This window comes from Crinia signifera, chromosome 2, assembly GCF_055691185.1.
Source record: "Crinia signifera chromosome 2, ASM5569118v1, whole genome shotgun sequence".
Lineage (NCBI taxonomy): Eukaryota > Metazoa > Chordata > Amphibia > Anura > Myobatrachidae > Crinia > Crinia signifera.
Window position 1 is genome coordinate 134852330 of NC_139218.1, and position 12637 is coordinate 134864966.

The 12637-nt window shown below is 40.5% G+C and overlaps 1 protein-coding gene across 5 annotated transcripts in view; it reads left to right on the top strand.

Annotated features, from left to right (window-relative positions):
• ATP2B4 (ATPase plasma membrane Ca2+ transporting 4) overlaps window positions 1-12637 on the top strand; it is a 150487-nt gene that overhangs the window by 121230 nt on the left and 16620 nt on the right. For all 5 annotated transcript variants that reach the window (XM_083172858.1, XM_083172854.1, XM_083172855.1 and 2 more), the window contains 5 exons: window positions 4687-4774; window positions 5946-6052; window positions 6196-6387; window positions 8950-9163; window positions 11194-11405. In XM_083172858.1, coding sequence (XP_083028984.1) covers window positions 4687-4774; window positions 5946-6052; window positions 6196-6387; window positions 8950-9163; window positions 11194-11405 — 813 coding nt within the window. The remainder of the gene's footprint in view (window positions 1-4686; window positions 4775-5945; window positions 6053-6195; window positions 6388-8949; window positions 9164-11193; window positions 11406-12637) is intronic.

Here is a 12637-nt window from a genome sequence, read left to right on the forward strand (position 1 = left end):
ATCTGGACAGACGAAGCTGGCAGATGGCTGCTGTGCATGAGCACTATATGGCTATAGTTAGGCTGGAAAGGGTCTTGTCACCCAGCACTTACACTCAGTCAGGATTAGCCTTGTGCAGGCTTATTCTGTCAGGTTTACGTGTTTAATCTGTTTTTACTTTTGTAGCAACAAATCCAATAGCATTATTGCTGGACTGGTTTGTGAACTGAGCCGATTTATCTTTCTAGATTAGGATCCACTGTCACCGTCCACCTCCGGATGTATGTAGAACTGTATATACTGTAGTATAGCCTTGCCTGTATACGGTAAAATACAAGAACAGGCTGTCTGTAGAGGTACCCAAACTTCTTCCTAGTTTTAACAGAGTGATGTCATATAATAGTTATCTGTTTTTCTGTTTAATGGACCCCTTAGTACCATAGATTAGGTTACAGGGTTATTTTTCTCTTTCATCCATTTTGGGATGAAATTTTTCTCTCTCATCCATTCAGGACTTTAGTATTCAAAATAATTAAAATGTGTGTATGCATTCTAAGGGGCCACCCCTGCCAGCTTAGGTGGGGCCAGCACTACTAACACACCATTGGTGGGTGTAGATCATGCAGACCGGGTCTATAGTGTATCCCAGTCCTGGGGAGCGAGGTGGCTAATAACTAGACTGCAGTTAGTGACTGATAATTTAAAACAAGTATGGATTGAGTTGGGTTAGAGGGGGACAGCCCTGACCCCACTCTTGATGTAGGCTTTAAGTGGGGTGAACTCTCTGGGCGGTGTCCGTCTACATGCCAGGTCCTGGGTAGAAGTGCAAATATCAGCCTAGTATAATGTCAACTCCGTGGTGTATTTCAGTGCATAGATTGCCAGCAGATCCTTTTCCCTTCCTCCTCTGAGTATCCCTAGCTAGAGGAACGTATGCATTTAGGGGAAGTTTGATTGCATATTGGGACTGTGTGACCTTGTGAGGTATTTATCTGCCTGAATTATCCATATTCTAGAAAAGAAGTGTAAATTGACATTTAGACAGTCAGGCACATATCCCTTATGTGCAGCCAGTGGTAGTCGCTATTCATCTGGCAAAACCAGACTGGGCAAAATAATTTTTTGGTAAATAAAAGGGAATCTCTTTGCAAATGCTGACAATTTAGATAGCCTCCTTGTCTCTGAGTGTGCTTTTTTAGGGTCATCTATTTCCAAGGCTGGAAATAAAGTAGTGTAGTAGTAGTGTACCCCAATTGGCCTGCTGTGTAAGCAGTGTCAGTGACTGATGCAGTGATGTTTGTATATTCCAGCAGACAGCGCTGGCCTTTTAGTTGGAGTGTGTAGCCCACATGGTCCACCCACCTTGATGTGTTCTACAGTATGGGACATGTACATCCGGGTCCTGGAGCAGGACGTAGACTACTGTGAGGAACACATTTGCTGTAGGGAAAGGGAAAGTGATGCACACGGGGCATTATTCTAGTTCACTCTTTCTGACAAAATCCTTCTTAGATGGACAAAACCATGTGATTTGGGTGGGGTTTTACTTCAAAGTGAGATCTTTATTGCAGTGTAAAATTAAAGCAGCCAGTATTTACCCTGCACAGAAACAAAATAACTCCCCCAAATCTAATTCTCTCTGCACATTTTACATCTGCCCCCCTGCAGTGCACATGGTTTTGTCCATCTAAGAAGGATTTTGTCAGAAAGAGTGAACTAGAATAAGGCACACAGACACAGACAAATGCACACACACAATTACCTTTCTTTTTTTTGCTGACACTACACCTGTAGGGGGGAGAATGTGGTGGATGGACTACTTGGCATATTGTGTGTAAGGGGCTGTACTTGGTCAAAAGTGTATAAGGGACTCTCTAAGATCAGTAAAGGTTGGATCAGTTTGCATAAATGAAACAAAAATGTATTAATAACATGATTAAAATGCTAAAACATATATGGTGCACCTTGGACACCCTAGAGAAAACTATAAAACCATATCCAGCTTTGGACTAGCTCAGATACCCTAATATTGAATTTAGAAAAGTGATCAAGCCCTCCATCCCTTGCCATTGGGACTTTTTTCTTTTTACACTCCAACTGCACCTTACCTGGATCCACACATCTGCATTTTTGTGAGGCTGCACCTTGCTTTTCCTAAGCTTTCGTGCAGGGCCCTCCTACCTCTCTGTCGATTTGTTACTACCCAGTTTGTTTTATTACTGTTTACAAGTGTAAAGCGCAGTGGAATATGCTGCGCTATATAAGAACCTGTAAATAAATGAATACATATCCTCCAGCGGTGATTGTCAAACCAAGCAAGGTTATGAATTCCAAAGTTGAGATTCTTTGATTTTCCTTTTGTGGGGAACTCCCATTTATCTTTCCAAATAAGGACTGAGCAATGCAGGAACAAACAGGGCTGCAACAGAAAATAATCCCCTGTGTGTCCATGTAACATTCATATATATATTGTGCTTTAGGTATAATACCAAGCTTACACCTTAAATGAGAGGTGCAGTTTGTGTAAAGAGAAAAAAGCAAGTCAGTTATAAGTTTAAGAATAATAGTGTGGTTTATTAATGCTGAAAGTTTAAGCATAAAGCAGAATCAATAAAAATAATGAAGGAATAAACGTGAATAAAATTAAATAAAATAAAGGTCCTGGTTAACTCACAGGAATAGGCCAGCGAGGTATCACTCTGTGTGGCCTTAGTGTGGGGCTTAAGGATTTCCTTTATGGGGACCCCTTTAGACCATAGGTCCCTCACCTGGGACCTATGTCCAATCACAGGTGACCGCAGCGGTCTCTGTTTAGGCAGGGATTGGGGTGGGGAACAGGTCTCTGCACTTGATACAGGAGTGGTTGTGTTGGTTGCTGGGGCAACTGTGGGTGTGGTTGCTTGCCAACATTGACTTCTTCTGGCAGCAACCACACCCACGGGTTTCAATTTGTGCTGTCATAATAGAGCGCATATCGGGATCGCAAGGTAAAAAACCTGTGATATCTGCATACGATCTGCATGCTATTTTGACTATAGTCAAAATCTAATGTCAAATATCACCGTGTGTACACTGCATTAGAGACATTGGGCCTGATTCAGACCTGTTTACAAGGCTGCAATATTTGCAGATGGGCAAAACAATGTTGTACTGCAGATGGGGCAGATGTAAACTGTGCACAGAGAGTTAGATTTGGGAATAAAGGAAATGTGAAAGGAAAAAGTGTAAAATTTATATGGAAACCCAAAATGTAGAATGGATTACCATGGTCCGTGATTTTGTCATGCACTTAATTATTATTATTATTATTTTTTTTTTAAATGATGTGCATTTAAAAAATGGATTTTAGCATTATAACATTTTTCTTTTTTAAATCTCCGGCATCTCTGTTTATTTAATTACGATATGAAACTTATTGTTATGTTATGTGAATCTTAATCACTGGCCTCTCGGCCCTGTAGTTACTAACAATCATTTATGAACTGCAAAACTTCGGAGCAAATGATCTTTTGTGATCTAAATCCATTACATTTTCTCTGTTCAGCGTAGCTCTTATTTAAAAGTGCATGAATTTGTGGGCCAAGATGGAAGCCTTGAGCAGTAGGAAGAGTGGTTTATATCAAGGGCATTCTTTACTAAGTGTAGTTTAGTCACATGAAAGCTCCTAGTTTTTGCCTTGAGGAGCAGATTGCATTTGAGACCAGATTTAATTTTGCAGAACAAGATTATTTAAATGAGTTAAAGTAGCAGAGAGGGCAAATTTACCAGAATGTGTTCTGCTTTGTATTAGGACACACACGTCCTTTTTTCTTCCTGCAAAATAGGGGCCATGCATTCTCTGCTATTCAGAGATGTTATATAATAGGACCCCACTTTGCAGTCATCAGTTGTTCTTTTGCTGCTTACGAAGTGACTGATATAATAAAAAGCTTCTGCAATACAAAATGTAAATATGTCTTAAAGACTGCAGAAGAAAAACACAAGTTTTACTGAATAGTGTGGCGGGTCCTTAAGTGGTTGTAGGTTGGACTTTGGTGGGACGTTTTATTTTTTATTAATTTAGTACCAGTTATTTATAGAACGCACACCTGTTCTGCAGCGTTTCAAAAATATTTGGCCAGTCACATTATTCACTGCAGCAGCAGAGCTTACAATCTATATTGCCTACCATGTGTACACACAAAAACTAGTTAGCATTACTGACTCACAGCACTGAGGTCATGGGTTTGATTCCCACCATTGCCCTAACTGCAGAGTTTGTATATTCTCCCCGTGCTTGCATGAGTTACCTCTGGGTACTCCAGTTTCCTCCCACAATCCAAAAATATACTGGTAGGTTAATTGGCTCCCAACAAAATTTAGCCCTAGAATGGTTGTGTGCGCATGTACATGTGGTAGGGAATATAGATTGTAAGCTCCACTGGGGCAGGGACCGATGTGAATGTTCAAATGTTCTCTGTAAAGTGCTGCGGAATATGTGTCCGCTATATAAATAAATGTTAATAAAAAAGTTCAAACACCACCCAAATCTAACTCTCTCTGCACATGTTACATGCACCTGCAGTGCACATGGGTTTTGTCCATTAGAGAGTGATTGTGCCTTTTCCAGTGAATCAGAATAACCCCCATAGTGTGGACTTTTTACTGTTTAGTAACAGTTATAATGGCTTGATGTTAGCTGTGCCTCTTTATTTCTTTCTCTTTTAGGTGGAACAAGATAAGCTAGACAAAGTGTGGCCAAGGCTACGTGTCCTGGCCCGATCATCCCCCACAGACAAGCACACACTTGTGAAAGGTAATTCTTTCCTATGCATAGTTATGTGGCCAATTGTGTCTTTGCTTTTAATGCAAGAGAGGAAAAGATTAACAGCAGAAAGGACGAAAAACGCTGTGAAGGGTTTTTGTAGAAGGGTCACAGCATAATAAATCACCTAGATTCCATTAAGCTCACAGGAAAATATTGTATGGTGAATTGGGGAGGGGGGTAGCAGTGGAATATGGCAGCGGCAGGAAAGACCAGTACAAATAAAGGTGAGAGAGGCGAAGTTTATAGCGTCATTTTAACAGATGGTAATGCCCCACACAGCAACATTTACCTGAGAGACGTGGATTATGCATATGATGTGCATATTTACAGTCCTACCATATTCTGCATATGAGAGTGGAAAAGTTCAGGGTTTTTCTAATAGGAAGCAATACTGCATTAGGAGAGTGTGACAGGCTTAGTATCAGTTACTCTTTATGCAATAGCAAATGTAACCATTTCAAGTATTTTCGCCATATGTGGGCCAGAGTGCTCTCTGTCTACAGTTCTTACAACACAGATGGAAGACACTAGGATGCATTTTGTCATCATAGTGTTGTATAATTGTTATAGTATTTTAAGGTAATTTTCATTTTTGTGAACATTTATTGTGATATTGTTAAGTTAGCTGTAATGGGTATCTAAACTTCAGAGTATGGGGCCTCTGCAATGTTCAGCTCTACTTGACCTCATGTGGGGCCTTTAGTTTAAAACATGAGGCAGATGCCAACAGATAATAGAAAGATCTTATCATCCGGAAATCTGTGCATGCAAAACGACCATGGTTTGGGTTCTGTATGAAAGGTTGTGTCATGGATAAAAGCAGCAATTGGAGTTGCTGGTCCATGTTCTGAATATTGAGACTTCTCTGAGTAATCACTAATGAAAGGAAGCTGTGCAATGGTGTGATACCAGTTAGAAATGTTCTGTTTGGGCTTGTGCAGAAAATGATTGGGGTTTCAGGCCTGGAGGGAGGGATTATACTAAAAAGGGAACATCAGAAGACTTTCTGTTGGTATCTACGCTGGTTTGTTGTTTTATTGCCATCTGTCTGGGACTTTGATTTCTCTTCATGAATGAATACATTTAAATAGTTTTCAAAATATTTTTCCTGTTTTTAGTCAAAAGTTTTGCTTGCTAAATGTTTTTCATCGAATTCCAGGCATCATTGACAGCACAGTGACAGAGCGGAGACAGGTGGTAGCTGTGACAGGAGACGGAACCAATGATGGACCAGCATTAAAGAAAGCTGACGTGGGATTTGCCATGGTATATTGGAATAATGACTTTCCTAGAGCTGTTACAAATGGTTGCTCATTAGAACTCTCCTCCGTGCATGCTAGCTGTAATGTAATGCCTCAAGCTGACTTCACAATAATACTTTTGCAAGAGCTGACGTTTTTGTCTTATAGGGCATAGCTGGTACAGATGTGGCCAAGGAAGCTTCAGACATTATCTTAACCGATGATAATTTCACCAGCATTGTGAAGGCAGTCATGTGGGGCCGTAATGTATATGACAGTATTTCCAAATTCCTGCAATTCCAACTCACTGTTAATGTGGTTGCAGTGATTGTAGCTTTCACTGGAGCCTGTATTACCCAGGTAAGAGTGTATACATATATGCATATGTATGTATGTGTGTGTGTATGAATAAATAATGTGTGACTTTTATATGCCCATAGTTTGTGACTTTCATTTTCATGTATATAATATTAGATGTATCATTACACGTATTAAAGTATGCCTATCTCTTTTCAAGACCTTAACATTGCATGTAAACAAGGACAGAGCAGACAATACCCAAAAATCAATGTTGGTCTTGCTGTGCTCTGCCGCTACAGTACAGTCCTGATAAATGGCGCCATCTTGAGGAAATTGGCGTAACTGAGCTATGTACATTTGTTGTCACTCCGGCCTTTCTGAGATTCTACATGTAAAAAATAGATTGTCAACTCTGAGGGAGAGTAAAATATTGTGCATCATATTGTAAATCAACCAAAATCTTCCAGCACATCCACATCTGTTTGTTCCATATCAAATAAATTATAAGTGAGGATACATATGAATCAAAATAAAAACATCCACTTTTCAGGTTTGGGTACAGTATGACATTTTACATTTGGTCCCTCTTAACCTCACAAACCAATTTTCAGGCACTAATCTGTGAATAAGTCTAACATCTACTTTGAGAAAAATCTATTAACCCAGAATATTTAATATGCCTTTGGTGGCATATCTAGATGACTTGAACAAAGTAAAAAAAAACTAATAAATAATTTAATCTCTGCACTAATCAGTATAAAACTAGTCTGACATGCACACATCCAATTACACAGTTATATAAATAGTAAAATATTTATCAGTTGTTGAGACCGGCCTAATCTATATCTGATTAAATCAATACATACTCCGCTCTGCACAAGATCTGCATCTCTGTTCTGCATGGATCACCAGCTCCCATTCACTATTACAGGACTTTCATTGGGCTGCTCCCACCCTATGGAATGCCCTTTCATGCACAATATGGGGGTATGCAATGTGCCGCCGCTATTTCCGACGTGGGAAATAGTGGTGGCTCCCTATTCAATGGGGCCTGACTTCAAAAGCTGTCGGGCCCGTTCTGCCAATAACGGCCGTGGATTGTCATGATCCAGGCCGCAGATCGACAATCCACGGGCGTTTTCGCGGCCACGCCCCCTTTTCCCCTATCGGCAGGCGGGACATTGAATTCCGTCTCGTTATTCAGTCAATCTGACCGCAAATGGGCCAGGATCACGGCTGTCGGTGTGGAATCGACAGGCGTGATCCCAGATTGCATACCCCCTAAGACTCTCCACTAGCCTCCATATTTCAAGCGTTCCCTGAAAACTCACCTCTTCAGGCAAGCCTATCATATTGAATTTCCATACGCGTAACCCTCTGAGGCACTTACAGTATGTATTATATAGCTTCCCTTCTGGACCTACAAGCTATGCTATTACTGGTGCCTGTCCTTGTGTTTCCCTCCTATGTCCCTATAGATTGTAAGCTTGCAGCAGGGCCCTCTTATCTCCAAGTCTGTCTGTTGTTACCCAGTTTGTTTTATCTGTTTACAATTGTAAAGCGCAACGGAATCTGCTGCGTTATATAAGAAACTGTAAGTAAATAAATAAAATACATATACAAATAACATTCAATTAGTAAAAATATGTATATGACATTCAAGTAGTGAATCCGCTTTTCTACTCACCGTTTCGCACCGGTGACTTTTTGATAAAGCACACATACTGGTGTGAAAATCATCAGGGGCTACTGTGAACTCCCATTGCAACTATTTGTCACCTTGGAGGATCAAAATCGGTGTGAAGGAGCACGGTGTGAGCACGGCTTCCCAAAGATTGGAGTTTCATTAAGGCTTGGCAGCAGCACTGCATGTTCCAGACGGCACCAGCCCTCCACAATTTCTCCAGCACATGTGAGGTAACACCCAAAACCGGCCTGGCCTGGCCCGACACTGTATCTCCCAAAGCAGAGACAGGGCACAAAACATCCACCGCTCCTTCGATTGCGTCCGGTCCTTTAACAATACGGACACATTCCAATCAGGGGGATACCTGTGCACCTATACAGACTGCAGTCTGGGAAACAAGGGTATCCTAATCCTAGTTTTATATTGCAAGAACATTGAATAGAAAAGGTGATCCCCCTCTTTCATGTCATATAGGTATTTTTACTAATTGATCGTTATTTGTGTGTGTGTGTGTGTGTGTGTGTGTGTGTGTGTGTGTGTATATATATATATATATATATATATATATATATATATACATGACGTGTGTCATGAAGATGAGATGTTGGTCTCGATACGGCGTAGACCTCAATAAATGGTTTTGTGAGAGATTAAGCCCTGGAGTGACGCCCCTTATTCTTGTTCTCTATACATGGACAGTGCCCTCCCCCTGGTTCCTGGGGGAGGGCACTCAGGCAAGATTAAAGTACCCCATGAATAGGAGTGAGTGCTGGCTATACTTTATAAGACTATATATATAGATATGTCATTTTGGGCCAGTCTCAACAATTAATAAATATTTTAATCATGTCAGCCTGGTTTCATGCTGATTAGCACAAAGATTCCCAATTATTTATTATCCTCTTAATTCATATTGAACCCTTTTTATATTACAGGACTCTCCATTAAAAGCTGTACAGATGTTGTGGGTCAATTTGATTATGGACACCTTTGCATCTCTTGCACTGGCCACAGAGCCACCCACTGACTCCCTGCTCCTGCGCAGACCATATGGACGTAACAAGCCACTCATCTCCCGCACAATGATGAAGAACATACTGGGACATGCTGTGTATCAACTGACCATCATCTTCACTCTGCTCTTTGCAGGTCCGAAATGCAGTTTGTTTGCAGACACTAATCCATTACAACTGTATCCTAGTATTAGTCTTTGCCTTGTTCTTTACAAACGTCATGTGTTTGTATGAATAGTAAAGCCTTTCAGTATGAGAAATGATAGGAGTTGTTTTCTAGCTCACAGGTCCCAGCCATGTGATGCTCCCGGCCATGGGAGTACTTTACAATTCGCATATGCCGTTATGTTGTCAGAATAATAGAAACACACAAATTAATCCACAGACCTACCTGCAATCAAAATTAATTATCTGACTTTTTTCATTTAGGTCCAAAATTATGATACCTGTATATTTACTAAAGTGCAGGTAGAGATGGTGCCCCTAGCAATCATATTTTACCTATTATTTTGCAGATTTTTAGCTAGTATCTGGTTCCTATGGGGCAACTTCTATATCAGTGGTTCCCAAACTGTGCGTCGTGTCTCCCTGGGGTGCCTCGGGACACATGCAGGGGTGCCCTGGGTTGGTAGTCCAGGACCAACTAAAATTATTAATGGTAAATTATTTATAAGCAAAACCAGTGCTGGTGGCTGCCAATCATAAAATGTGTACAAACAGAAGCAATTCCTGCCCTTTTCCACATAACTAACCCTAAGAATCGCATATAAATCCAATCTAATTAAAATAAATTTGGCCTAGGGGTGCCGCGAAAAAAAATCTTATACTCTAGGGTGCCGTGATTAAAAAAAGATTGGGAACCCCTGTTCTATATACTTCTCCCAGTGTTCTAATTATTTTTAAATGACATTTCAGCTGAATTTCACTCCACTCGCTTATGTAGAGTGGAATGCCTCACAGCGCTGAGATCATGGTTTCAATTCCAACCATGGCCCTAACTGTACGGAGTTTGTATATTCTCCCTGTGCTTGTGTGAGGTTCCTCCGGGTACTCCGGTTTCCTCCCACATTCCAAAAATATATTGTTAGGTTAATATAGATTGTAAGCTCCACTGGGGCAGGGACTGATGTGTATGTTCAAATATTCTCTGTAAAGCGCTGTGGAATATGTATGCGCTATATAAGAAACTGTTAATAAATGAATTAATTAAAGAGAGAATTTGGTATTGTGACTGAACCAGAATCAGTGCCAAAATCTGTTTAATCAATATCCTCTGACACTCAGATTATTAAAGATGCCCGAGATGCACGAAAAAGGAGGTGTTATCTGCACTTGCTTATTCCTTTTTGTGAATTGTGTTGACTATACCCTCGTAGGGTGGTTCTGGCTGGTAATTAATGTACCAAACAAGCCACTGTTATTCCAGATTAAGATTAAGAAATAACTGTAACTTAATTTTTTCAGCTAAGGTTCCAAGTAGTGTTATTCTTACCCAGACTTACTAAGAGAAAGTCTGCTATTGGTAAAACACATAGAAACATGCATGTGTCCATCACAAAATGTAACGTACATCAGACATCCATTCTTTTAGTATGCCATACGTACAGTGATTGTTTATAGCAGGGCTGGGCAACACCGGCCCTCCAGATGTTGATGAACTACACATCCCAGCATGACTTGCATCAGTTTCAGCATGGCCACATAGCAAAACTAATGCTAAGCATCCTGGGATGTGTAGTTCATTAACATCTGGAGGGCCGGTGTTGCCCAGCCCTGGTTTATAGTGTCTCTTTCATGCAAATTTCTCTGCTGACCCGTCACACGGAGCAACGGCTAAACCAGTGCTCAGCTGTATTGATTCGCCAGCTTTCTAGCCTCACTGAAGCACAAAATAAACCCTAGTCATGAAAGCGTTCACCATAGCCTTATAATGGCTGTGTGTATGAGTTACTGTTACTGATCATTTACTGTGTGAAACCAAATTGTTCTGCAGCTGCTCACTAATGCACATGTTGGCATCCCTTTTTTTGCTATTATTGTTTTATCAGGTTTTTTTTTTCATTCTATAACAGTTTGAATGGTTATAACGGATAAAACCATTTTTCTTCCAAATATTCTTCACCTTTATTCTACCATAAAAACACGTTCCTTTTTTTCCATTCACAGGAGAGCACTTTTTCGACATTGACAGTGGGAGAAACGCCCCACTGCACTCCCCTCCTTCAGAACATTATACTATTGTTTTCAACACCTTTGTGATGATGCAGCTGTTTAATGAGATCAATGCCCGAAAGATCCATGGAGAACGCAACGTCTTTGATAGCATCTTCCGAAACCCCATCTTTTGTGCAGTGGTTTTGGGGACCTTTGCAGCACAGGTATCAAAGTCTCAGAATTATGTGCATACGTATTCACTTAAGCAAGTATTCATCCGCTCTTCTGATAAGGAGAGCAGAGGTGTTCTTCATAGCAACCCATTTGATTCTAGACATCATTTATTATGTATTCTTACCATCTAGAAATTAAGCTGGAATCTGATGGGTTGCTATAGGTTACAGTTCAAATGTTCCTTTTTATTCTCTGTCTTTCAACATCCAACTGACTTGTCCTCAGAAGAATCCATGGTTAGTACAAACTGATTACAGCTAACCAATAATGCAGTCAGAAGAACAAGCCAGACTCCCTGTCTTGCTAATTTGGTGCAGCAACCACTAGAACTTTTCTCCTATGCATCTGAGTATCTGCGTGTTCGGAGGTATATAACAGGAGAAGATTCATTGGTGCAAATTATTTCTTGATACCCAATCACTAATTGGCCACAGTGGAAAAGCAATGTTGCAGCGATTACTACCCTCATGCATTTAAGTCAGGACTACCAGTTTTTCCTACACAATTGGGCTGATTAAAAGGTGCTTTTAGCGGCCTCCATCCACATGAGTGTTTTCCTGGTGTAGACTAGAATGTTTGAAATACACTTTGAGCATCTGTTGATCACAGGAACACACATCTTTTGTGTGTCCATGAGTTTCGGTCTCAGCAGCGCCTGTGTGCATACACACTTTCTAGGGCATGCTCCATAGGAGTTTAAATTTACACCTAAGGGCCTGATTCAGAACCTCACACATTGCACATGTTCATGAGGTTGAGCCATTTTTTTGTTGCTGTAAAAGTGAGAACAGAAATAAATGATTGTGTTGGGGTTTCTTTTGCGGTTTCTTTTTTCCCAAAAAATGGCATAAAACGCATAAAAATATGCGTTTACTTGAATTTACACAATATATACCCATCTTCCAATAAATTGTGTTCAGTTCTGGGCACCACACCTTAAAAACAACATAAATTAATTGGAACAGGTACAGAGAAGGGCGACTAAATAGTAAAAGGTCCTGAATCACTAGAATACAAACATAGGTTAACCAGGCTGAATATGTTTTCACTGGAGAAACAGAGGTTGAGAGGTGATATGATTAGTATGTTCAAATACAGGACTGGGAATCACATGGAACTGGGAGATAAGTTGTTCACTAACAGGCCTATGCTTAGGACACGCGTGTATGTACTGAGGCTCGAGGAAAATAAATTCCATACTGAATTAAGAAGAGGATTCTTC